Source organism: Telopea speciosissima, chromosome 11 (assembly GCF_018873765.1).
Source record: "Telopea speciosissima isolate NSW1024214 ecotype Mountain lineage chromosome 11, Tspe_v1, whole genome shotgun sequence".
Lineage (NCBI taxonomy): Eukaryota > Viridiplantae > Streptophyta > Magnoliopsida > Proteales > Proteaceae > Telopea > Telopea speciosissima.
Genome location: NC_057926.1, coordinates 52,733,638 through 52,761,021, shown reverse-complemented (window position 1 = coordinate 52,761,021; position 27,384 = coordinate 52,733,638). Strand labels below are relative to the sequence as shown.

Here is a 27,384-nt window from a genome sequence, read left to right as displayed (position 1 = left end):
CAAACTAGATCTAAAACTCAAGACATTTGCAACAATGTTGCCTTCATATCTAAGATTGAACCTAAAAACATAAAAGAAGCCTTGGAAAATAGTGATTGGATTGTAGCTATGCAAGAAGAGCTCTACCAATTTGAAAGAAACAATGTTTGGGAGCTTGTCCCAAAACCCAAAAATCATTCTATTATAGGAGTCAAATGGGTGTTTAGGAACAAACTTGATGAGGATGTCTCAATCATTAGAAACAAAAATAGATTAGTTACCAAAGGGTATAATCAACAAGAAGAGATAGATTTTGATGAAACCTATGCACCGGTAGCAAGATTGGAATCCATTAGAATGCTATTTGTTTTTGCATGTCATAAAAATTTCAAACTATACCAAATGGATGTAAAAAATGCCTTTTTAAATAGCTTTATCATGGAGAAAGTATATGTTGCACAACCTCCCGGACTTAAAGATACAAAACATCCGGATTATGTCTTCAAACTTAACAAAGCTTTATATGGACTCAAACAAGCTCCTAGAGCTTAGTATGAGAGATTGTGTGAATTTTTAATCCAAAGTGGATTTCAAATGGGTAAGGTTGATACAACTTTGTTTGTTAAGCATAAAGAAAAAGACTATATTATTGTGCAAATATATGTTGATGATATTATATTTGGATCTACCAATGAAAATCTTTATATTGAATTTAGCAAATGCATGAGTGATGAATTTGAAATGAGTTTGATGGGTAAACTAAATTTTTTCTTAGGACTTCAAATTAAGCAAACCAAAAATGAAATTTTTATATGTCAAACTAAATACACCAAGGAACTTCTCAAGAAGTTTGATTTTGATGGACAAAAATAATCTAGTACCCCCATGAGTACCTCTTTAAAACTATCTAAAGATGAGGAAAGCACACCCATAGACCCTACACGCTATAGAGGCATGATTGGCAGCCTTCTATATCTCACTGCTAACAGGCCAGACATCATGTTTAGCGTGTGTGCTTGTGCTAGATTCCAAGCCAATCCAATGCAATCCCACTTTAGTGTCGTTAAAAGGATTTTTAAATATCTTAAAGGAACTACAAATGTAGGATTATGGTACCCATTGAACCAAAATTTTGATTTGATAAGTTTTTCGGATGTCGATTTTGTCGGGTGCCATCTTGATCGTAAGAGTACAAATGGTACATGCCACTTCTTAGGATCCTGCTTGGTTTCTTGGTTTAGCAAGAAACAAAATTTTGTTGTTCTTTCCACTATAGAAGTCGAGTACATTGCGGTCGGTAGGTGTTGCGCCCAAGTCCTTTGGATGAGGCAAACTCTCATGGACTATGGGATACATTTTGATTCATCTCCAATTAATTACGATAATACAAGTGCAATCAATTTAAGCAAAAATCCCATTCTCTATTCTAGAGCCAAACATATTGATATTAGGCATCACTTTCTTAGAGACACAGTTCAAAAAGGGAAAATTATTCTAAAATACATTGAAACTGAAAAACAACTCGCAGACATCTTCACCAAACCATTAAGTGAAGAAAGATTCTGCTATTTGAGGAGAGAACTCAGACTGCTATCAAAATTCTGGGCTAAAAACTCAAATACCCCTGTTTTTAGTCTGTCGGTTAACCTACAGAGTCGTATTGGTCGACCGACACAAAAGAAATCTGTTTTTAAACAGAACCGAGAGGACATTTTCTCATTTCCCTCTTTTTTTGTTTGGGACCTCTCCTCTCCAAAACCCTTTTTTTTTTCTTTTTTTTTTTTTGGGTACCTTCTCTGAACTCTAAAGCAAAACCTTGCAAAAATCCTTGAGATTTCACCAAATCCAAACCCCAAATCGCTTTTCCTACTCATTTCACCCACTTCCAACCCAAAAATCTCTACTTTTCTCTAATCTCTAAAGCCCTAGGTTTCAAATGGCTCCAAAGCAAAACAAAGGCAAACAACCAAAGAAGAAAGCCAAAGCTGGGGAGAGCTCTGCAGCATATGACAAGTCTCTCTTCATCTCAAAAGAAGCCTCCTTTCTCTGGGGAAGTTTTGAGAAGAGAAAGGTTGACAAGGAAAGAACTGTAAGGGTTTCTCAATTCCTTGACTTTGAAATTAAAGAGTATTTTAAATATTTGTGTTGGAAAAATACCTTAATTTATGTTGATCCTTGCTATCCTGATCTTGCTAGACACTTTTATTGCAATCTTAGAACCCAAATGGTGAATGATAGGCTTGCCATCACATCCCTAGTAAAGGGTGTTTTCATCATGTTCACATATGAAGATCTAGGAAAAATCATGGGAATTCCCACCTTTGGAGACGTGAGATATCTTCCTCCCAAAGGAGATGCCAAGACCTTTATGAATGTAGATGAAGTTTATGGTGCTATCATGAAAGACTATGTTGGGTTTGAACCAACTGTTAAAGCTATCCAACTTCATGAACTACCTAAGATGATTAACTTCATTGTAAGCTACAACATTCTGCCAAAAGGTGGTCATAGGGACCAAGTCAATGCCTTTCAAGCCTATATCACTTGATGTCTTGTCACTGCCAATCCCATCAATCTCCCATACTTGATCATGAAGACCATGGAGCACTGTGCAATACCTCATTACAGGGGGAACCTTCCATATGACAGACTCATAACTGCCATCCTTAAATTCCATGAGGTAGATCTCTCTGGGGAATTCATTAACCCCAAGATGCTTGACATTGACTCATCTACATTTGCTTATTGGATTAAGCTAATTTTAGCAATATATGTCTTATGTCAAATGATGTTGATCCCTACCTATGGCATAGAAAACTAGGACATGTTAATGTAAAAGTAATTAAGACCATTACATCTAAGAATTTGGTTAGAAACTTACCCAAACTCAAATTGAAAAAGACCATGTATGTGATGCTTGTCAAACAGGAAAACAAGCCAATGTATTTCATAAGCCTAAAAATGAAGTGTCTACCACTAGCCCACTAAAACTATTACACTTGGATTTGTTTGGACCCATTACCACACCTAGCCATATGCACCCCAAAGATCACAAAATTACTATAAGTCATATGTTCAACAAAGACCACACATGATGTATAGGCCAAACACACACACTAGGCCTTATGATCACCAAAGGCTTTATATCAATAATTGGTCTTACACACCACATAAATATTATGCACCATATAGATACCAAAGGCCAACAACTCACACACCCACAACACAAAATCATGCTTCTAGAAAAGTTTGGGTACCTAAAGGTATGTTTTATCCTAATATGGATGGACAGTGGGGTCCAATGTATAATTAATTTTGCTTTGTTGCTATGCTTGAAGAGAAAAATAGAATGGTAAACTTAAGTTCTTATATCTGCTATGATATGATATCTTACTTCTTGAGATTTATTAAGATACATATTATTGACGAGGAAGCACACTCTTAGGGGGAGCCACCTGAAGTTAATTTTTAATTTGTGCTTCACTCTTGCATTATTTACTTTAAAAATGAATATTTTAAATTATTTACCAGCACTGGCTCAGGGGGAGCCCATTTGCCCTATATTACTCCTTTTTGTTGTTGACAAAAGGGGGAAAAGGATTGATATGATTTGAATTATTTTTTTTAGCATGTTTAATTGGGGAGAAGGGAGAATGATTATATATAATACTTGATGAAAATATATGCTTCTTGTCTTATTTATTCTATCTTTGCATTATATATACTTTAGTCAAATCATATGTTTGTCATCATCAAAAAGGGGAAGATTATTGGGAAAACACTCCCCTCCATCCATGATTGTTTTGATGATAACAAGCGTATTGGTACAAGCCATTGTGTATCATTATGTCAATAGGATTGATGATAGAATAAAGAAGAACAAGCCAAGACTTGAAGGACATAGCACAAAGGCTGAATAAAGAAATTCAACATCAAGCTCAAAAGAAGTCCAAAACTTGGAAGCTCAAGAAGAAATCTCTCACAACTTGAAGATGGAAGAACTTCAAGACACCTCACCATTCTTACAAAAGAATGATGGTAGATTGAGGTTTGAAGATTGAAGAACATCTCTAAAGGAAGCCAAGAACTCACACCCACAAGTGGAAGAAGCTCCAAGAAGAACCAACTGCACTTAGAACACAATCTATACACATGCACATTAAATTGCATACGCATTGCATACATTCTTAGAGACTCTAGGAGGTATTAATCATCATGCCCTAAACCTAAGAATAAGTCTATAAAAGTGTTGGACAAAACCCCATGAAGTCCCAAACAAATCGGACCAAAAATCCTTTGACAGACAGTCAAAAATAGGACAAACTGTCTGTCAGTCGACCTACAGATTCTATTGGTCGACCTACAGTAATTAAAAGTCACAAGCCTGATTCCAGTGGCCTATCGGTTGCAACAAACAAAATTGTCGGTCGACCGACACCTGTAAGTTGATCCATAGGTTGATCGACAATCGACCAATAGCCCAAAAATTGGCTTTAACGGCTAGTTCTTCAACGGCTAATTTTTTACGGTCGACCAACAAGTTTTATAGGTCAATCGACAGACTAAAATTATGACCGTCTTATATCCATTGGGACTCAAACTCCACCCATATTTTTGCTATAAATAGAGCATCAAAATGGCTCTAAAAGCAACCCTTGAACATACAATATACACATCCAATTGAGATCATTTGAAGAGAGTTTCAAATCATTAGTGAGAGCATTCTTTAGTGTTGAGCTCAAAGCTCCAACTTATTGTTCTTGTCCAATAACTCAAGCTCTCTATTCTCCACATCTTCTCCAAGTTGTATCATCAAGAGAAGTGTATTGTGAGATCAAAGGTGCATCATTATCATCGACATCATTCATATCATTGTGCACCAACATCACTCAAAGGGTAAAGTGTCACTACTCTTTGATCGGTATTTATACCACAACTCTACTGTATTTATTTTGTTTATGCTTTTGATTTGAAAAAGCATTGTTGTATTAATCTAGACCGTACTTAGATTAGTACAAGGACCCTCTCATCCGTAAGAGATTAGAAGGATACTATTGTCTTGTAACTAAGATTGAAAGGATACTCTTGTCCTGGAACTAAGATTGTAAGGATCCTCTTATCCTGTTAAAAAGAGTTGTAACTGTGTCATTTCTCCACTTATTGTATAGAAATGAAAATACTAGTGGAATTCTCTCAAGATTGAGAGGAGTGGATGTAGGCTAAGTTAGCTGAACCATTATAAATCTTGTGCCTCATTTACTTTTGCTTTTTACATTGCTATATTTAATCTAAGTGTACAACTAATCAAAAAATAGGCAAAATCCACTAGTAGTAACCTATTCACCCCCCTCTAGGTTACCCAACAGATACGTAGCAAAGTAATCACTACTTGAACACATGATATAAAGGAGATCAACTGTCTTGCTTTGCCCAATAAGGTGGTGGTTCCACTTGGAAGATTAAATATAATATTTGTCTCTATACTCATCTTCCCCACTCCCCCTCCAAGAAAAATATGGGAGAAAGAATGCTACCCGATCTTATGCTTAGCGTGGCAACCATGCCCAGACACAAAACTGCCTTGGGGAGCCTAGAAATGACCATCTTGCCCCCATATAAAGGTGGATTTTTCAGGGCACCCCAAGACGGTTCTGTGTCTGGGACTAGTTGCCACGCAAGACGCACAACCAGGCAGCGTTCTACTCCCCAAAAAATATATATGCGTATATGTGCATCAATACTCTTTTTTGCTGTGGAAATTGTGCAAGCGAAACAAATTTTCCTCTATAGCTTGTGTTCTGTAACATGGCATCTCGGGGGTTATTTTTATATAGATTATATAGATGGTGGGTGGCTAATATTCCTTGCAAGACTTAGGCCAATTTTGGGCTAACCAACAGGCCAGTTTGGCTGTTAACAAATCTGCTCCTCCCCCCCCCATTGATTTTTTCTCATGGTCTAGCCACCAATGAAATATAGAGAGATCAAAGGGCGTATCCAGTGCACGAGGCTCCCGCCACTACGGGGTCCGGGAAGGGTCATAATGTATGCAGCATTACCCCTACTTTCGCAGAGAGGCTATTTCCAGCAATGAAATATAGAGAGATAATTTTGAAACAGTTCCAAATCTTGAAAAGAATGTAGATAACGAATACCATTACAAAATAACCAAGAACTCTAAACTTGGATCACTAATGACAATAAAGATGTAATTTCCCCACCATGGACTAAGATCTAGAAAAGAGAAAGAAGAGTACATTGCAGATCCACACTTAAAAGACCAGAACCTGCAAAATAACTGGCACTATAACAGCCCAAGAATATTTAGCTAGACCTATTCTAAAAGAGGTTGGGTGAAGAAGACCATCCAGGAATCTACTCAAATGTGTCATCATCATCATCAGGAAGAGGTTGTGCTGCAGCTGCTGCCAATTCAGCTTCATGCCTAAAATAATCACACACAGAATTCATGTTAGCAACAACAATTACTACAGTAACCGCTTTCAACTTCATTTGAATCACAATCCAATCACATGATGTTGGTAGCTTATCATCAGTCCCACTCCAATCCAATATTCTGTCTCTTTCTTCTCCATTTTTCCTTTTTTGTTTTGAGTTTTTTTTTTTGGCAAAAAATCCTTATCACCGCTCCCACGATTCTTACTACATTTATCAAAAACCAATAAGGCAGATTCTCTCCATTTATCCTTAAATGAAAATGATTGCCTCAAACCTAAGGCTATTAAACGATCAGTTCCGATAAAACCGTTTAATTAAATTGTCTCAATTTTGAAATCATAATCGAATCATATATTAAAAGATTTTACGGTTTCTATTTGAATGGTTTGGTTCAATTTCGATAAATGGTTTCTGTTTGCTTTTGGTACATTTATGTACATCTAAGAGCGTTAAACAGCCCAGTTCAGTTAAAATTGTTTAATTAAACGGCCTCAATTTTGAAACCATAAACAAAACCATTTATTACACGGTTTTACGGTTTTGGTTTAAATTGTTTCATTCGGTTTCAATTTTGCTTTGATTTTGACATCCTTACCCAAACCCCACGGGTGATCCAGCTGACAACGACAATAGAGAAAAAGATATCTTGTTTTTTTTTTGCCCTCCCTAACAAGGGCTGCTAGTCTGCTACAACAAGACAACTTAATTGTGTAGAGAAGGAATATAATTGAGTTGTATTAAACTCGTAATACACAACTAGGGCTGCAACAAGGTAAGGTTGGATCGGGCTTTATAAAACCCTAGCCCAACCCTAAATTCCTTTATCTAGGCCCGAGCCCAACCTATCCCTGACTCAAGGCCTGGAAAATCCAACCTTGACCCGCCCTCGGGCTGGGCTGACCCTGATTGGCCCTGATCATGGGAAGGGGAAAGGGGGAAGGGAGATGCATGGGTTGGACTGGGCCGGGGAGAAAGTTATCAATTTTATGTAAAATAACACAATAAAATGTATTATATCACTTATTATCTTCATATATAATATATTATATAACACAATGTGGGTGACATTTAAAGTTTATAATATATATTATATCAATATATATATACACAACCCACCCTGACCCGACCCAACCCTGACTCAGGGCTAGAAATTTCCATCCCTGACCCACCCTCAGGGCCAAGATATCTCAACCATGGCCTTGTTTGGGCTCAGAGCGGGCCAGGGTGGGTTCGTGCCGCCAGGGCCAAACTTGCACCCCTATACACAACCCACATTGTGTATTGTCATAAATGCCCTTAGATGTGATTTGACCATTTTTATTTGACAAATGACCCCGCTGGGTCCCATGTAGGTGGTTCACAAGGATTTAAGAATTAGTATCAGATCGGGTGTATCAGTCGAGTCATATCATATCTGACCAACATTGTATCGGTGGTACAAAAACCAAGGAGGGCAAAATAGTCAAAAAAAGTATCAGAATCATCATGAGCAAAATCATTCGATTCAACCTGATATGGCAGATCGAGATCAATATCGATATCAATTTCAGCAGCAACCCATACCGATGCTAATACCATGAACTAGATCCATGGTGACCCAACCACCATCCATTTCAGAATTTTAGAAATGAATGAGCTAGGGACTGCAATTTAGTAATAAAAGAGTCCCCATAAGTAGAGGACTACTATAAAAACTTTGAACATAAGTAGATTTTTTTGCCATGTGGAGTCCTAGTCATGGAATACTAAGACTCCCGTGAAAAAATTCACAAATCAGTGGAGGCTCACTCTGCCATGTGACCGTTTGGTTGCAAAGGAAATAAAGATTAGGGAAGTGAAAGAACTCTCTCCCCGAGAGTGTAGCTTACGCCAACACTCCGATGAGTCTATCTCTCTCTTCCCCATATGAAAAGACACCTCTGCCCCCTTGCTTTGAGGAGGAGAGAGATGGACACATTGAAAGTATTGGTGTATACCAAACTCCCGGACAGAAAACTACTTCCCTTTTTTTATTATTTTCGCTCACCTGTTCGGGACACCCATTGGTGGTGTGGGCAGATTTCTCTCCAATGGCTGCATGAGGAACCCTCTCCCTAATATTATTTTATAGTATTCAAATTCAAATATAAGTATCAGCAACTACAAAAGCCATATTCAGCAGTTTGATCAATCCTCCCTATTTACGTCACATTCAGGAGTTCCATCAAGCTCCCAACTTATTACACACCTAAATCTAAATGGTTTTTTCTCAATCCAAACATATAACAACAAAAGCAATTAACATCAGAAATTTAATTGAAGGGAACCCTCCTTTTCAACTGAGTATGAAACCATCTGCAAATTGGTGTTCCAGTGATGATAAATTAAGAGACCTGAAGAAAATGTTTTTGGTCTTCTTGATCTTTATCAGCTTGTCATAGATGCACCATGGAAAACTCAGGAAATGATCCCTATTCGTTCCCTCATTGTAGCATCCCCAATAATCAGAATGATATGTTACATGATACCAAGCTGATGCCTTTTTATACTTTGCATATATCTCATCAAGAGATGAACCTTTCCCAACTCCCTCATCAAACCATCTCCTTGCCTCCTTTTTTAAAGACTTAACTGCCAATCCGATTGCGTCTGCATCCCGTTTCTTTGAGAAAGATTTTGACATCTTCATGATACTCCCACTGAGGATTTCTGCCTCAGTTTTGATTCCATAATAATCCATTAAGTTTCCCAACTTAGAATCATATTCACCTTTGTAATGGTAAGCATCAGCAATGTAATCCTCAAAGCCATCAACCTCCATGTCTGGGTCATAAGATTTCTTTGCCACCTCCTGAGTAAATGTTATGAAGGATGTGTCTGATGCTTTGTCTTTTATCTCTCTGAAGAGTTTTCCGATCACTCTTGTTGATTCATAGGTTGGTTTGTCAAGCTTTTCCATGAAATCTGGATATTCATTGACTCGTAGATAAGCTGGAATTTCTGCTGGTACACCAGTCTTTGGGAAATCGACGGCAATTGAGGAGAGCTTTGCAAGTTCTATACATTCATCACTTTCTGCCTTGTTTGGTTCCTTGTCAGCAAACACTAAGTGAGCATTTGAAATGATTCCAAGGCTCTCATTCACAATGTAATCTGTGAAGTACTCCTCAACTTCCTGTACCAGAAAAACATAAACATGACTTCCAAGGGATTTTTGGTTCTACATCGTGATGAAGAATTAGTGTAAGAACATATGACCATTCATTGATCTTTGAAGTACAATCTAAAGAACAAGGCAGGATGCAAGTTTTAACATTACAAGATTTCAGCATTACTTTGTTTGGCAACAAATAGTAATTACTAATTAGTACTATCAAGGGTAATGCATAGAGAACATAGTCAGATTCAATAATGGAAGCTCACATAGCTTCAGTTGAACAACTCTGAGAGAGAATGCTCTAGAAACAGTATCAAAAGTGAAAGGAAGAAACAGAGTAAATATGAAGAACTAAGTGACAACCAGAATCTATATGGAGAAGTACTAAAGAGTTTCAGAATTACATTGTACCTCCATTGTAACATCATGGTCCAAGGTAATAGTTGCTGCTGGATCATACTCCATTGGTTCAATTTGACGAGGAGGAATAAGTGCTGGATCCCAACTTACAAAATATAAATCTCCATCTAAATCACTCCCTGAACATTCATTTGAATGTGGTCTACAATCACAGTTCAGATAACATCAAAAACCAATTTTAGACAGGGATAAGTTGAGAACTATACAGAGCATTCACATCAAAGGAATGAAATAAGTGAAAACTGTTTGCAAAAAGGAAGTAAAAAAAGGCCTAAATCCCTTCTGTTTTGATAGCTATCGATTAGGAGCTTCTGCCAAAAAAAAAAAAAAACAGTGAGAGATAGAGAAAGGTGGGGGGCCCAAACCCAGATGGACAGACAAAATTCAGGTACTGTTACATCCTGGATGGTATAACTTATATCTGCATAAGTATCTATTTGATATAAGTGAGACTAAGATTATGAATTGATATCACAAAAAAATCAGAGAGTATAATTAACTAACAGAATAAGTCATGTAAACTGTCTCACCTTGCTCCTTTTTGTGGGAAAACAATGCAATCCACCATGTGGTGCAATGCTGGGACATCAACGGCACGCAAATCACCAGGATGCAAGCATGGGTTTTTAGCAACAATTACCTTTCTCTCAACAATAAAAGGGGAACTATCATGAACTCGTTTACACCCAATTCTAGAAACTTGGACAAATATTTGCCCATATTCCAAGGTTCGAGTTTCATCTAGACATCCCATCAATGATCTTCCATTTGGAACAAATATCCTTGACTTCTTTCGTAGTTCTTGAAGCTTTGCTGCCCGGAATGCTTGTAGCATCATTGAAAGGAATGGTTCAACATTAGGCTCATAGCCACACATCAACATTTCCTTGAGAACAATACTGTTTTCACCTGGAGACATCAGCTCAAGTGCTTCCTGTGCCCTTGATGGATTGGTTAGAATAGCATCCAGTTTGATTACAGCCTGCCTTTGCTTCTTTAGAAATATGTAGTCTTTCACTCCAAGTGTTGACAAAAGAGTGATTATTTGACGATTGAGAAAACAAGGCTGATCCTTGCTCCATGACAGAACATCAAGTTTTGTGTTATGTGATTTATACTTGCACATGCTATTTCTTAAAGATAATTTCATTGTTGATGTAGGATCTACAGCCACAACACCCTTGAAGCCACCATATCTTATTTGAAAGGCAGATGGAGTAGAACTTTTTAAGCCACACTTTTTTGCAACTCTCCTTGCAAAATCAGCAGAAATTTTACCAATCCCATCTGAGAAATTATACTTCCTCTGCTTTATATCATGGATAATTTCAACTTCAAACCTATGAACATTAAGAGTTTCTGTGGAAGAACTGAAAGATTGGCCCAATCTAGCAGCATATTTTGCCACATTTCTTATTTCATGAAAATCACCCATCCATTTTCTGATCTCTGCTGCTGTAATCCCATCATCTGTTTTTGCAAACATCCATACAGAATTATCACGCAACTGACTTGATGAGAAGGCAAGAAAATCAAACCTCTTTTCTCCAATAACTATGCCATTTCTTAATGTAGAAAGTATCCTTCTATAAATTCCAGTACGCCTTTCCTCGCTGCCATTAGATGTACTTGGAGATAAATTTATTGAGTACATTTTATCCAAGTTCTCATCAACAAAAGAGACTCGAATAAAATTATCAATGTAGTTAGAGTAGTGGCGTAGCACACGATTCGAAACATTAACTTCTGGACCAAAAAAGTACACTTTACTAGGGGTTATTTGAACCCTGCGAACATATACCAAGCCGGCATCCAAGGAAATAGTAGGGGAACTAAGAGTACGATTGGATCTGCGGTATCTTCCATATTGCTGATGGAGCCACCCAACAGGTTCATAGCAGCATTCCTTTAAATGATACAGTTTCTCCAAGGCACACTCTATGTAGTTAACTGGAATGAAAGCAGGATGAACTAACTTGAAAAAATTAGCATCAAGCATTGGCCCGGCAAGGCACCCATTCTGAACCAAAGAACACACCTTAAACAGGATTTCATATGGAAATCTCTGCAATTCAAGAACATCAGGAGGGCCAACAATGGGGACTAGATCCAAATTATTGGAGAATGCTGATCCACTCTTCAAGATAAACTGACCTTTATCTTCTTTATAGTAGACAAAATGTTTTTTGAAATCTGGAAGTGCACAATTGTGTGGAATCCTTAAACAAATTGCAGAAGATTGTCCAATACAGAATGAGTGAGTGAAATCTGTTGCTCTATCCCACTGATCATTTGAAGCATCCTTGTAATAGTCTTTAAACACAAGCCCTGAAGAGTGTACAGGTTTCTCATATATCCGAGGAACACCAAGCACCTACAAGTTGAAGAAATTATGTCATCTGTCTTCATTCACATGCTTTGTGAAACATTATTAATGTTTAGAGCAGTATTGTTATGTTTGGACTACATGACTTTGCAGTACAAATTGAAAAAATTTCAAGCAGCGATGTTCGAGTCAAAAGTTCAAGGTAATGAGGTAGTAACCTATTAAACTAAATCAATAGTAACAAGCATCGCTTACATTCAATTCAACACTAGAGTAAGCGAAAATGAAGCAACTACTTTTGAAGTAAAGATTGTTAATCAAATGAACAGTGAAACTTATCAAATCCTTATAAAAGAGTTATCAAACCAGGACTAAACCCTGTTTGGTGCAGCTCAGAATGATTGGGTTTGGAATGGAGAACTATACTGTTGCATCCCAGATGCAAAGGGCACTTTTTTGCAGCTTGCTCTGCACTAGTGAATGGGTAATTCAGTCTTCCCAGTTGTTGAGGCAATGAACTGTGGTTACCCCTGTGAACCAATCAGTAAGCCTAGCCAATTCAATGTATATGGTCTCACAGTATTTCATATTGATCCAGATGTAATTGAAATCTTAGATATAAAAATCCGCTATCAATGTAGGTACAGATTTTATGATTTTGTTCGAAATTAGACACACAATTCCAATTGCAAAGGTAAGATCACATCTAAAGATGGCTTATTATCACCACATAACTCACTTATAGGATGTTCAGTTAGTTCCTGAATCAAAAGATCCTAGGATCGTACCCTATTACTAGACGAATAAAGAGACATAAGCCAGTTATACTTCAGTTTTATATTGAACATGACATTGAATTGTGAATTGTCTCCCAACACCGAAGACACTAAATCATTAGGCAAGAGGACTACTTTACTTAGAAATAGAACCAAAATACAATCTTATCAGGAACAATGACATCTTCACTCCATGGAAAGGACAAAATTATGATCAAACAGAAATAAGCAGCAATAGTGAAACTACTTCTCATGAGCATACCTGAATTAGGAGAAACTTGTATTTGTATCGACCACGTGGACAACGAAGCTGGATTTGCCAGATGTCATCATAAGAGAGTTCAAGCTTATATTCTACACCTCCATAAGACAGGAAGAAGTATATTTTCTGCAGGTCAAAACCAAAGTTCACCACAACATCCTGTCCAGTATAGAGAGCACAGAATTGATCACCTGAAACTTGACAGCCAAAATGCAGTCTCATATTCTCCAAAGTGAGAATCGAGGGCTTGGGTACTATATCATGTTTCGCATATGAAGCATTCAGGTAAAAATTTCCACAATACAGGCGCTTATTGACCAAGTAGTCTACAAGTTCACCAGCACTCGTAGCAGTTGTAAATTGCACAAAAGCAAAAACAAATGCCTCCTCATCTGGCCTTTGATTCTTGGGTGACCTGATTTTTACTGCATAAACAGTTCCTTTGCCAGTACGACCCTCTAGAAATTCCTTAACTTCTTCCGCAGTTACCCAGGAAGGGAACCGAGCAAGATGAATCGTCCTCCCCATATCCTCCAATTAATCCAAACTGCATTTCCATGTTTGTTTAATACCAAGTAAGTGACTGCTAAAGGCTAATACATATATGAGATTCAATAAGCACATATTGTTTTATTAGAAAAACAAGATCATTCCCAACTCCAAAGGATTAAGCAATATAAAAAGATGAAGAAAAGAGAGAGAGAGAGAGAGAGGCAGAAACTTCCAAGTTCCAACTGCCATTTCCCTCTTTCCAAAGAAATGGCCAAGCCCATTTTCTATTCACCCTTCCTCAACTACTATTGGAGTCATAGCCATTACAGAAAACAATAAAAGATAGAATCACAACTTGATACTCCAGAAATTGATTGTAAATTTCTGCAATACCAGAAACAAAGGTCACAAAAAACAAGGAAAGAAATACTAAAAAGATGAAAAAAAGAGAGAGAGGCAGAAACTTTCAAAATCCAACTGCCATTTCCCTCTTTCCAAAGAAATGGTCAAGCCCATTTTCTATTCACCCTTCCTCAATTACTTATTGGAGTCATAGCCATTACAGAAAACAATAAAGATAGAGTCACAACTTGATACTTCAGAAATTGAATTTACATTTCTGCAAAACCAGAAACAAAGGTCACAAAAAACAAGGAATGAAATACTAAAAAGATGAAGAAAAGAGAGAGAGGCAGAAACTTCCATGCTCCAACTGCTATTTCCCCCACAAGCCCATTTTCTATTCACCCTTCCTCAACTACTATTGGAGTCATAGCCATTACAGAAAACAATAAAGATAGAATCACAACTTGATACTTCAGAAATTAAATGTACATTTCTGCAAAACCAGAAACAAAGGTCACAAAAAAAAGAAATTAAATACTAAAAAGATGACACAATGATTCAGACACAAAAGAAACATAATAAGAGTTCATACTCAACCCATTTCCTGAAACATTAACAAAACTTAGAGACAAGATAAACCACCTAACCTCAAAGGTCTCAAAGGTCCACCAGAGAGGTTTGAGGTTCCAGGGGATGCTTTCAAGGTAAGAATGAGTTAATGAAGAAACTAGGAAGCAGTAATACTAATAATAAATGAAATCATAGAATCCATGAGCTCTGCTTTCCAAGGTAACTAAGCTTTGTCAGTACCCAGACTTGAGGAGAAGGAATGTCATCTTTCCATGCTAAAAGGAACACCACTTCACTTCTACTCTCACTTCTTGCTTCATTGTTCTCACTCATAAAAGTATAAGTCTTACATTATTATTTCTTCTGGGCCTCACCTATCATGAACAGTGAACTTTAACACTTTTTTGTTAGATTTCTGTCTTCTTTATTCACTGTACATGTAATCTTAGTGGGATCATGAATGAAAGCTTTAAGAAAATTCCTACAAAACGACACATCTAATGGGGATCATGAATGTTAGCTTCTAAGAAATTTCTACAAAATGACGTCTCTTATCCTCCATGTCAGAAAACATGCATAGGCTTATGATAGGAACTAAATAATGGGAGTAGCATGGGATACTTGGAAGACCAATGGTAATACAGAGATGAACCTTGTTCCCCAAGCAAAGAAAAAGGATGGGGGGTAGGGGAGGAAAAAAAAATTTTGACCTCATCTCTTTAAACCCTGTTGCAGTCAAGGTTTGAGTCTCCTCAAGTGGGGGCGGTCTCCATCTCATTCACACCGTTTATGGAGTATGGATCTCGCGTGCCAAGGTGCGTCTTGCATCTCTGGTATGGTGTGAATAAGGTGGTGACTGTTCCCACGTGAGAAACGTATTAAAATCCTCTGCAGTATCGGCGGGGCGGCGGTGCACATCCAATGGCACAACAAAGGGCCAGGTGGCACTGCAAAGGATCCTGGTTCGATCCAAACCCTCAAGGTTATAGGTTTCGAATTGTATCAATCTAGCATATGTATTGGTTTCAGGCTACGTTTGGTAACGGTCTGAACAAAGAACACCTGTTCTTGACTAGAAACGTTCTTTTGCATTCTTGGTCTAGAACAGCGTTCTGAGACCGAAAATGACCGTTTGGTAACGTTCTTAAGAATGCTATTTAGAACGAAAATGGTGTTTGGTAAAATCTATTCTTCCCTATTTGATATTAATTACAATAAAGCCATTTCTTTGTCAATTATACCAAAAAAAGACTTGTAAAATCCTTTTCCCAACCTTAACATAAAATTAAAATATCTCATTAACATAACCAAAGTTAGTATAAAAAGATGTCAAATTTCAAAGATGCCATTAAAATTGGGTTCTTGTGTGGATTAGTGGCATAATTAACTATGCTATGAACAGTTGAATAAAGAGGGCCTTGGTGGACTCGAACCACCATCCTCTTGGAACATGCTCATGTTCCAAGTGCTCTACCAATTTGAGCTAAAGACCCATCAAGTTGTCAATGAATTAACACAACAAATTAAACCAAATTATATTCTCCATTCTTTTGGATTCTAGAAAGCCAAGAGATTCCATAGTAAGAAACTATATGAAAATCTTTGAAAAATCAAAATTGAAACTGATTTGCATCTTTCACTCATCCATATATCTGATGACTTCTAAAATTCTTTTACAATACAAGAGTATAACAGCTTTTGTATTCATTCCCTCAAAGTGCAATCATCTCAACCACTTTAGGCAAAGGTTAGTAGAAATCTTTTCTTCTCCCTCTGCACACACTAAGCTTTTATTGAGATTAAACGAAAATTACCCAAAAGCACCATCTTGTCTTTGTGAAAAGAAACATGGGATGCTAACATAAGGACCCACAAAAGATTAAAGGCAAAAGAGAACTCCCAAGTTCACTAGGTGCATTAGAGGATTATAGCAGAAACTCTTTCAAGATAAGACTACTAGTAGGTGTTTTACCATTAAAACATAAATTTATTTATAGCTCTACAAATGGCCCAACTAATTGGGGATTCTAATAGAAGATGTCTCTCTGGGGAAAGAAACCAAGTAGCTTTAATGAAAATGCAATGGACAAATGCATATAGAACCCTTTGATATGGTATTATGGATCCACTTATGTAGATCAGCATATGGAAGTTCATTTTCTAAAGATGTTTTGCCATGAAAAAAAAGAAGTCCGTAATCTCATCACTGGATAGGTACAGTGAGAGAAACTGAGAGCCAAGCAGTATGGGGCCTGTTGTAGGCCTTGGGTGCTCCAATTCTCACTGAACCTGTCCAGTGACTGCAAAGGCAAAGGAGCCATCATAGACTCCCTGCTTAAACAATATGATTCATGCTCACATATACCTAAATGAATACACATACATGCCTTGATCAAAAGAAGATACACATACATGCATACACCTTTATTTGTACAGGATCAAAAAGATTCGAACAGAATGGTGTAAAATACCCAAAAATTATGGCCAGCGAAATGAAATTTAAACTACACCATGCACAGTGAAGCAAATGGGGCATCAAACAACCTTCAGTTCACTTCAATGTTCCCTGCTGTAAAGAGAAACATTATCTCTCAAGAGGGTTCCCACAGCTAATTTTTGAGATTAGATCGATGAGTTGTTGGAACAAAGACTTTCTATAACTTACCAAATTACAGGAATGAAGTATTCAAAGCAAAATCACAATTTCAACACTAGTAATAAACCAGATCCTCTGGTACAATCTGAGAAAAAAATGAAACATACCTCACACGAACCAACAACTTTGCCAGAGACGTTATAGCAGGAAAAAAAATTTAAAAGAAAAAAAAAGTCTATTGTGTATGCATCACTGCGTCACTATAGATGCACGATACATTAATCGGAACAACTCTTTCTGAATATATCCCAAAATCTGATTTTACATCTCAATCAAAATATAAACAAAGATTTGAGAAAGAATATACAAGGTTCAAGATTGAAGGAAAGACAATCAGAACCAATATTCTATATTACAGTAAAAATCAGAGACTAAACTAGACTACACTAGATCTGAGATATAATATTACCTGAGACAAAATGGGAAACAAAGGGGTGCTTCTCTGTGTCTGTTTTCGGTTGTAGGGTGTTGATCCACTTCCTGAGACAAAATCGGAAACAAATTGGATCAATCTTCCATAATCTCCACATAGAGACGGTGAGAGGGAGAGAGAGAGAGACAGAGAGAGGAAAAGAACCAAAAAAACGACACAGAGAATATGAGAAGGAGAGAGAGACAGAGAAAGGGTAAGAGCAAGAGAGAGGTGTAGAGAGTGCGAGAGATCGAGAGGGAGAGACAGCAACAGATCGAGAGAGGGAAACAACGTTACCAAAGCATGCGAGAGATAGAGAGGGAGAGAGAGCGAGAGAGAGTGAGTCCTTCCTGGGGTTGTAGAGCGAGTCCTTCCTTCGTCGTCTCCTAGTGCTAGCAGAGCAAGAGAGATGAGTGTCGTGATTTCTCTCAAAAAAATCACGGGTTTTGTGATTTGTCTGTCGCTCGCATCGTTCTTTGTTCTTTTGGTGCTCAAGATCTCCGGTTCGTTCTAAAAGAACGAAAAAACGAACCACAAAGCCAAACACTTTTTCATGTTTTTTTGTTCTTTTTGAACAAAAGAATTGTTCAGAACGCTGTTTTGAACGTTACCAAACGTAGCCTCAGTGTTTGTATCAACCAGCATACGTATTTGGTCAATACAATTAATCTGTATCTCTATCGTATTAATATCAATCTTTGGCAATATTATGATCAATATGCCGATAAGATATTGATACTTAGAACCATGGCTGCAGTTGCAATCAACTGTGCTTGTAGTTGCTTTTATAGTTACATCATTTGCTATCAACATTTTGTGTAAATTGGGAGGTAAGTGCAATTATTAAAGGAAAAAAGGGTTTTTTGGATTTTCATATCATGTCTAATGTTTTTTTTTTTTTTTTTCATGTGAAAAAAACAAATGATGTGGCAACTCTGATCATTTGGTGTCTAGGAAATTATGCGGATTGGTTATAATTCAAATTTCAAACTAAAATACGATATCTTCCCTCTCATATACAGGTATCCCTCCTATGAACATCACCTTTGATAGTCTTGTGCGCCTTCTTAGTAATCTTAGAATTGACATTAGCAAACTCAAATTGAACTAAAACTTGACATGTGAATAGAGGATCTTGAGGTATAATTGTCCACGACATTTTAGCCCCACCTAAACTTCCTTATGAGGACATGCTAACATTTTTTGTGTCAGTGTGTGTCAAGCTCCCACTCCCGCTCCTTTATTAAGATATCATTGAATACTTTTTTGTACTCATAAAACTAATCAAGTGTATATTTTTGTGGAGGAAAAATTTCTCCCAATTATTTCTTGTGGCAATTTTGTAATCTTATCATAACAACCCCCACTCTAAAAAAAGAAGTGGGGTGTAATCTTAATACTTTCACTTTAAGCCTAAGGTGTACACTGCGTCCTCACATGAGTTTATTTTATTAATATTTTTAACGAAAAATAAAGATTAAAAATTAGCTTGAGAGGGTGTAGAGTGCCCTGCTTGTTCAAAGAACCCTTTCCCTTAACCTTTAAATCACTTTCCTTACTCACTTTGGACTGAATATTTACAATTGAGATGGTTGTGAGAATCAGTCCTCTTAACACATGGACTAACCATATATATGCTTACCATGTCCTAACTTTGTTGGCTCAAAAATTGCACCAGAAGTCCATGTATGATCCATTATTTCTCAATCTTGGTGGACCATCAAGACAAAAAAAATATAAGTTATAACCTTAATCTTGGTGCCATGGAGCAAACTTGAGTTTCAGTCACTAGGATTGCATGCCACCGTGTGATACATTCAGTGATCCATATGGCCATGCCACAGTTTGGGTTTGTGGAGAAGAAACAGTTGGATATTAGCTAATATCTGCTACATGGTAGTTTGGTATTCAAAGATTAATATTAGTATCAGCAACTAGACACTCCTTTCAGCAGTTTGGTCCAGGCTTCCCTATTTACATCACATTCAGCAGTTCCCTAAAACCCTAAGTTTTTACACACCTAAATGGTTTTTTTCCCAATCCAAATATAAAACAACATAAGCAAACATCAGATATTAATTTAATTAAGGGAACCCTGGTTTTCAACTGAGCCTGAAACCATCCGCAAATCGGCGTGCCAGCAATGACAAGCGACGGGATCTGATGATACTGTTTCTGTCCTTCTTGATCTTTATCAGCTTGTCGTAGATGCACCATGGAAAACTCAGGAAATGATCCCAATTCATTCCCTCATTGTAGCATCCCCAATAATCAGGATGATATGTTACGTGATACCAAGCTGATGCCTTGGCATATACCTCATCAGGAGATGAACCTGTCCCAAGTCCCTCATCAAACCATTTCCTTGCCTCCTTTTTTAAAGACCTAACTGCCAATCCGATTGCCTCTGCATCCCGTTTCTTTGTGAATGATTTTGCCATCTTCATGATATTCCCACTGAGGATCTCTGCCTCGGTTTTAATCCCGTAATAATCCATTAGATTTCCCAGCTTCGAATCATACTCACCTTTGTAATAGCAAGCATCATCGATGTAATCCTCAAAGCCATCAACCTCCATGTCAGGGTCATAAGATCTCCTCGCCTCCTTCCGAGTGAATTCTATAAAGAATGTGTGTGATGATTTGTCTTTTATCTCTCTGAAGAGTTTTCCAATCACTCTCGGCGATTCATAGGTTGGTTTGTCAAGCTTTTCCATGAAATCTGGATATTCATTGACACGTAATTTAGCTGGAATTTCAGCTGGTACACCAGTCTTTGGGAAATCGACGGCAATTGAGAATAGCTTTGCAAGTTCTAGACATTTATCGCTTTCTGCCTTGTTTGGTTCCTTGTCAGCATACACTGTGTGAGCATTTGCTATGATTCCAAGGCTTTCATTCACAATGTAGTCTGTGAAGTACTCCTCAACTTCCTGTACCACACCAAAACAAACATGACTCCGACGGATTTTCAGTTCTACATTATGATGAGGAATTAGTGTAAGAGCCTATGACCATGTATCTTAGAAGCACAATCTAAATGCAACTGACAAATACAAGCACACCTTGAGATGTTGTCAAAAGAACATGGTGAGATGCAAGTTTTAATATCAAACTAAGGTGATCTTTGGATACTTATCAAACAGATACCTTTTCTTTTAAACAATTACAGCATTAATTTGCTTTGCAACAAATAGTAATCAGTTATCAAGACACTTAGAGAACATAGTCAGATTTTAGTATGGAAGCTCACATAGCTTCAGTTGAACAGCCATGAGGGAGAATGCTCCAGAAACAGTATCAAATGTGAAAGGGAGAAAGAGAGAGTAATTATGAAGGAAATAATACAGATTTGATTTTTTTTTTTATAAAATAAACTGTGCATTTGATTAAGCTCATTTGATGGAGGTTTAAATCTACAAGGCATTAGTCAATATTCATGGGAACCGTGAGTACAGGTTGCTATTTAAAAATCAAATCGCTAGTCATCTGATAGTATGTACGGATGCATAAATGTTTCATTGTGGACAATGAGACAGCATTTATGTAATAAACCAATACAAAACTACAAGAAGTTCACATTCTCCATTATCCAATTAATTGCCTCAAAATTATAAATACTAGGACAACTTCACACTACATAAAAGATTAAGTAAGAACCAGAATCTTTATGGAGGAGTATACTAAAGAGTTTCAGAAATATATCGTGAATCCTAACATGCAAGACTAGTACCTCAATTGTAACATCATGGTCCAGGAACAGAGTTGGTGCGGGAACATACTCCATGGGTTGGATTTGCCGGGACAGAATAAGTGCAGGGTCCCAACTGACAAAATATATATCTCCATCTAAATCACTCCCTGAACATTCATTTGGATGTGGTCTACAACAACAGTTCAGATAACATTAAAAACAAGTTTTAGTGAAGGAAAAATTGAGATCTATAAAGAGCATTTATTTCAAAGGAATACAATAAGAGAACACTATGCATAAAAAATAACAAATAACACAAAACTGGGTTTTTTATTAAAAAAAAAAAAAAACTTAACCCCTCTGCTTTGATAGCAATTACTTAGGAGCTTCTACTATAAAAACATTCAAAGCATCCAAATATTTCAGTTCTATGATAAAACCCAGTTATAAGAAGAGAGAGAGGTCGGGGGCCCAACTCGAAAAGGAAAGACAAAACTCAGGTACAGTTATCCTGGATGGTATAACCTATATCTGCTAAGCATCTGTTTGATATAAATCAAACTAAGATCCTGATTTGAGACAAGAAAAATATCAAGATTCAGTATAGTAAAAGGTAACTATCAGAATAAATTATGTAGAATGTCTCACCTTGCTCCTTTTTGTGGGAAAACAACGCAATCCACCATATGGTGCAATGTTGGGACATCAATGGCTTGCAAAACACGCACATCACCAGGATGCAAACATGGGTTTTTAGCAACAATTACCTTTCCCCCAACAATAAATTTTTGCTGGTCCGATTCATTTCTGTGAAACATAAAAGAGGAATTTCCATGAAACTGTTTACGCCCAATGCTAGAAACTTGGACAAATACTTGCCCATATTCCAAGTTTCGAGTTTCATCCAAGCATCCCATCAATGATCTTCCATTTGAAACAAATATCCTTGTCTTTGTTCGCAGTTCTTGCAGCTTCGCTGCCCGGAATGCTTGTAGCATCATCGAAAGGAATGGTTCGTTATTAGGCTCATAGCCACACATCAACATTTCCTTGAGAACATTACTGTTTTCACCTGGAGACATCAGCTCAAGTGCTTCCTGTGCCCTTAATGGATCGGTTAGAATAGCATCCAGCTCGTCTACAGCCTGCCTTTGCTTCTCTAGAAATATACGATCTTTCACTCCAAGCGTTGACAAAAGGGTGATTAGCTGACGATTGAGGAAACAAGGCTGATACTTGCTCCATGCCAGAACATCTAGATTTGTGTTCTGTGATTTATACTTACACATGCTCTTTCTCAAGGATAATTTCATTGCAGACGTTGGATCTACAGCCACAACACCCTTGTAGCCACCATATCTTATTTGAAAGGCAGATGGAGTAGAATTTTTTAAGCCATCACACTTTCTTGCAACTCTCCTTGCAAAATCAAAAGAAATTTTACCAATCCCATCTGAGAAAACATATGTCATCTGTCCTCTTTGCAGCTCTATATCACGGATGGTTTCAACTTCATGCTTATCAACACTAAGAGTTTCTGTGGAAGAACTGAAAGATTGACCCAATCTAGCAGCATATTTTGCCACATTTCTTATTTCATGAAAATCACCCATCTGTTTTCTGATCTCTGATGCTGTAATCCCATCATCCGTTTTTGCAAACATCCATGCAGAATTATCACGCAACTGACTTGATGAGAAGGCAAGAAAATCAAACTTCTTTTCTCCAATAACTATGCCATTTCTTAATGTAGAGAGTATCCTTTTATAAATTCCAGTACGCCTTTCATTTCTGCCATTAGATGTACGTGGAGATAAATCTATTGAAAACATTTTATCCAAATTCTCATCAACAAAAGAAACACGAATAAAATTATCAATGTGGTTAGAGTACTGGCGTAGCACCCGATTCGAAACATTAGCTTCCGGACCAGAAAAGTAAACTTTACTAGGGGTTATTTGAACCCTGCGAACATATACCAAACCAGCATCCAAGGAAATAGTAGGGGAACTAGGAGTGCGCTTGGATGTACGGTATCTTCCATATTGTTCACGGAGCCACCTAACTGGTTCATAGCAGCATTCTTTTACATGAAGCAGCTTCTCCAGAGCATGTTCTATGTAGGAAACTGGAATGAAATCAGGATGAACTAACTTGAAAAAATTAGCATCAAGCGTTGGCCCTGCAAGGCACCCATTCTGTACCAAAGTACATACCCTAAACAGGATGTCATATGGGAATCTCTGCAACTCAGGAACATCAGGAGGGCCAACAATGGGGACTAGATCCAAATTACTGGAGAACGCTGATCCACTCTTCAAAATGAACTGACCTTTATCTTCTTTGTAGTAGACAAAATAGTTTTTCAAATCTGGAAGTTCATAGCTGTTTGGAAGCCTTAAACACATGGCAGAAGATTGTCCAATACAGCATGAGGTGGTGAAATCTGTTCCTCTATCCCACTGATCATCTGAAGCATCCTTGAAATAGTTTAAACTGGGATCTTCAAACACGAGCCCTAAAGAGCACATAGGTTTCTCATAGATCCGAGGAGCACCAAGCACCTAAATTTGAAGAAGTTATGTCAGCTGTCTAAAATCACATGCTATGTGAAAGATTACAAATGTTCAGAGCACTCATGTTTGGACTACATAAATTTGCAGTAAAAATAGTAAATTTCAAGCAGCAATGCTGGAGTCAAAAGCTCAAGGCCATGATATAGTAGACTATTAAATTAAATCAATTGCAAAATTCTAACAACCATTGCTTGCATTCAATCCCACAAAACTATACTGTAGCTTCACAGATACAAAGGGAGCTTTTGTGCAGCCTGCTCTGCACTAGTACACGAGTAATTCAGTCTGACCAGTTACTGAGGCAATGAACTGTGGTTACCCACGTGAACCAATCAGGTATGCCTATCCAAATCAATGTATATGGGCTCTCAGAATTTCATATGATCCCATACGTGATTGAAATATCCACATATAAAAATTCACTATCAATGTGGGAACATCTATAAATTTTTGTAAGAACCATTACAAATTTAATGGTTTTGTTTGAAATCAGGGACTCACAATTCCAATTACAAAAGATCACATCCAAATTTACTTAGTACCAGAATCCCTTAGTATGTCTTTACATGAATAATCACTTATTATCACCATATAACTAACTTCTAGGATGTTCGTTTAGTTACTGAATCAAAAAATCTTAGGATCTTACCCTATTACTAAACAAGCAATGAAACCAAGAAAAGTTATAGTTCAATTTTATACTTTACATGACATTGAATTGTGATGTATCCCAATTTCTAAGGCACTAAATAGAACAAAAATACAATCTTCTCAAGAACAATTAACATCTTCATGCCATGCAATGGATAAAATCATGGTCAAATAGAAATAAGCAAAAATATTGAACTACTACTAATGAGCATACCTGAATTAGGAGATATTTGTATTTACCATTTGGACAACGAAGCTGGAGTTGCCAGATGTCCTCATAAGTTAGTTCAAGCTTATATTCTACACCTCCATTAGCCAGGACAAAGTATATTTTCCGCATGTCAAAACCAAAGTTAACCATAACATTCTTCCCTGTATAGAGAACACAGAACTTGTCACTTGAAACTTGACAGCCAAAATACAGTTCTGTATTCTCCAAAGTGAGAATCGAGGACCTTGGCTTGGGTACTATATCACGTTCCACATGCTTAGCCTTCAGCCAAAGAGTCCCATAATACAGGCGCTTACTGACCAAGGAGGTTATATGATCAGCACTCTTAGCAGTTGTAAATTGCACAATAGCAAAAGCAAATGCTTTCGTATCTGGCCTTGGATTCTGCGGTGGTCTGAATTTTACTGCATAAACAGTTCCATCACCAGTGTAACCCTCTAGAAAGCTCTTAACTTCTTCCGCATTCGCATTAGAAGGGAACGGAGAAAGATGAATTGTTTTCCCCATATCCTCCAACCAATCCAAACTGCAGTTCCATGTTGTTTAATACCAAGTAAGTGACTGCTAAAGACTAATAGATATATGATATTTAAAAAGAATGAAGAACAACCATCTTCTTATATTAGAAAACGAGATCATTTCAACTCCAAAGAATTAAGAGAGAGAGAGAGAGTTCCAAAAATACAATTCCCACTTTTCCAAAGAAATAGCAAAGCCCATGATCAAGAGATCCTGATTATTGGAGCTGTAGCCATTACAGAAGACAAGAAAGATAAAATCACAACGTGACACTTCAGAAATAGAATATACATTTCTTCATGCTTGATCATCTCATACCAAGTGACTGCTAAAGGGTAATACATATATGATGTTTAAAAATCATAAAGAAAAACTATCTTCTCTTATTATAAAACAAGATCACTCCAAAAAATGCATTTTCCCTCTTTTCCAAAGAAATGGCTAAGCCCATGATCAAGAGATCCAGCCTCAACTACTATTGGAGCTGTAGCCATTACAGAGGACAAGAGAGATAAAATCACAACTTGACACTTCAGAAATAGAATGTACAATTCTTCATGGATGATCACTCCAAAAAATGCAATTTTCGCTCTTTTCCAAAGAATTAGCTAAGCCCCTGATCGAGAGATCCTGCCTCAACTTATTGACACTTCAGAAATAGAATGTAAATTTCTTAATGCTTAATCATCTCATGCAAAAGACAGGAAAACAGAAACAAGGGTACCAGAAAAGGAATAAAATACTAAAAAGAAGACAAGATGAAATGGAAACAATTATTCAGAAACCAAAGAAGCATAAGAACAACAATTCATACTTAACCCACTTCTTGAAACATAAATAAAATATTAAAAAGCACAAGAGACGAGATAACTACCTCACCTCAAAGGTCTCAAAGTTCCACCAGAAGATTTCAGGTTTTGCTCAAACTACAGAGTAGAGAGATGGTTTCAAAGTAAAGGAGTTAAGTGAAGAAGAAACTAGGAAGCAGTAATACTAATAAATGAAACCATAGAATCCATGATCGCTGCTTTTGAAGGTAACAATGCTTTATCACTCCGAGGAAAGAGGAAGGAAAGATCAAAACCCCTTCCCTTCTCGGCTTTAGAGTTTCTCTTTTAATATTTTGGAGCCTTCAGACCTGAGTGACTTAACAGTCCAAGTGCCACTGCCAAGGCTTAAGCTCTCTACTCTCCCAATATGAACACCGCTGGATCAGAATCTTTTCCTGATGTGAGCTCAGAACAAGTCCAATGGGAGCTTCAGTAAGTGACACGTAACCTCTCCCATTTTAATACTATGGTCACTCTAAACTCATTTATTAGTTTTACTGTTTCAAGTCAATCAAGGTCGTCGTCTCCTTTCGTCGAGGAAATGACGTAGTGCCGTAGTGGGGGGTCGTCGTAGTGGGGTCCACATTCAGCCAAACAAGGTTTGAAAGTTAGAGCTGCCCTTGTAACCAAACATCCTTTATGGAGAAGTAGTCTGGGTGCAAGTTTGGCCTTGACGGCCGAACCCGCCCTGAGCCTGAACAGGGCTTGGGTTGAGATACCTTGGTCCTGAAGGAGGGTTAGGGTTGGGAATTTCTGGCCCTGAGTCAGGGCCAGGCCAAGTCAGGGTTGAGGCCTCAAGCTAAGCCCAGCTCGACCTGGCCTAACCCGACCCTGCCTTCTTCTTTCTCTTCTTATTCTTCTTTTTCCCAGCCTGACCAGCTCATCATGCACAGGGTTGGATTTTTCTGACCCTCAGTCAGGGCCGAATAGGACCTGAGCCCAGCTAAGGAGACTCAGGGTTGGGTTGGGGTTATTAAAGGCCCGGTCCAACCTGACCTTGTTGCAGCCCTAATAGTCATTAGATCCAACGACTCACAATCGTCATCAAG

At 37.6% G+C, this 27,384-nt stretch overlaps 2 protein-coding genes and 1 long non-coding RNA gene across 5 annotated transcripts; 1 reads left to right on the top strand and 2 right to left on the bottom strand.

The window, feature by feature from the left end:
• Positions 1 to 2,110: 2,110 nt before the first annotated feature.
• LOC122646638 lies at positions 2,111 to 19,812 on the top strand. Its single transcript, XR_006330661.1, has 3 exons — positions 2,111 to 2,123; positions 2,385 to 2,389; positions 19,734 to 19,812. It is a non-coding gene; the product is annotated as an uncharacterized LOC122646638 (long non-coding RNA).
• On the bottom strand, positions 8,541 to 14,874 carry LOC122646635 (probable RNA-dependent RNA polymerase 1). 2 transcript variants are annotated; one of them, XM_043840226.1, is made up of 5 exons: positions 14,843 to 14,874; positions 13,359 to 13,905; positions 10,525 to 12,368; positions 9,986 to 10,136; positions 8,541 to 9,592 (listed from the first exon to the last, which is right to left on the bottom strand). In XM_043840226.1, exons 2-5 carry the CDS (start codon positions 13,884 to 13,886, stop codon positions 8,753 to 8,755), a joined length of 3,363 nt encoding a protein of 1,120 aa, XP_043696161.1. In that variant the 5' UTR covers positions 13,887 to 13,905; positions 14,843 to 14,874; the 3' UTR covers positions 8,541 to 8,752. The 2 variants fall into 2 exon arrangements, with proteins under 2 accessions (XP_043696161.1, XP_043696162.1); XM_043840227.1 differs by having other exon boundaries at positions 13,359 to 13,889; positions 14,843 to 14,861.
• LOC122646634 (probable RNA-dependent RNA polymerase 1) lies at positions 19,738 to 26,426 on the bottom strand. 2 transcript variants are annotated; one of them, XM_043840225.1, is made up of 5 exons: positions 26,385 to 26,426; positions 24,969 to 25,512; positions 22,176 to 24,091; positions 21,567 to 21,717; positions 19,738 to 20,766 (listed from the first exon to the last, which is right to left on the bottom strand). In XM_043840225.1, exons 2-5 carry the CDS (start codon positions 25,491 to 25,493, stop codon positions 19,936 to 19,938), a joined length of 3,423 nt encoding a protein of 1,140 aa, XP_043696160.1. In that variant the 5' UTR covers positions 25,494 to 25,512; positions 26,385 to 26,426; the 3' UTR covers positions 19,738 to 19,935. The 2 variants fall into 2 exon arrangements, with proteins under 2 accessions (XP_043696160.1, XP_043696159.1); XM_043840224.1 differs by having other exon boundaries at positions 26,380 to 26,421.
• Between the last annotated feature and the right edge of the window lie 958 nt (positions 26,427 to 27,384).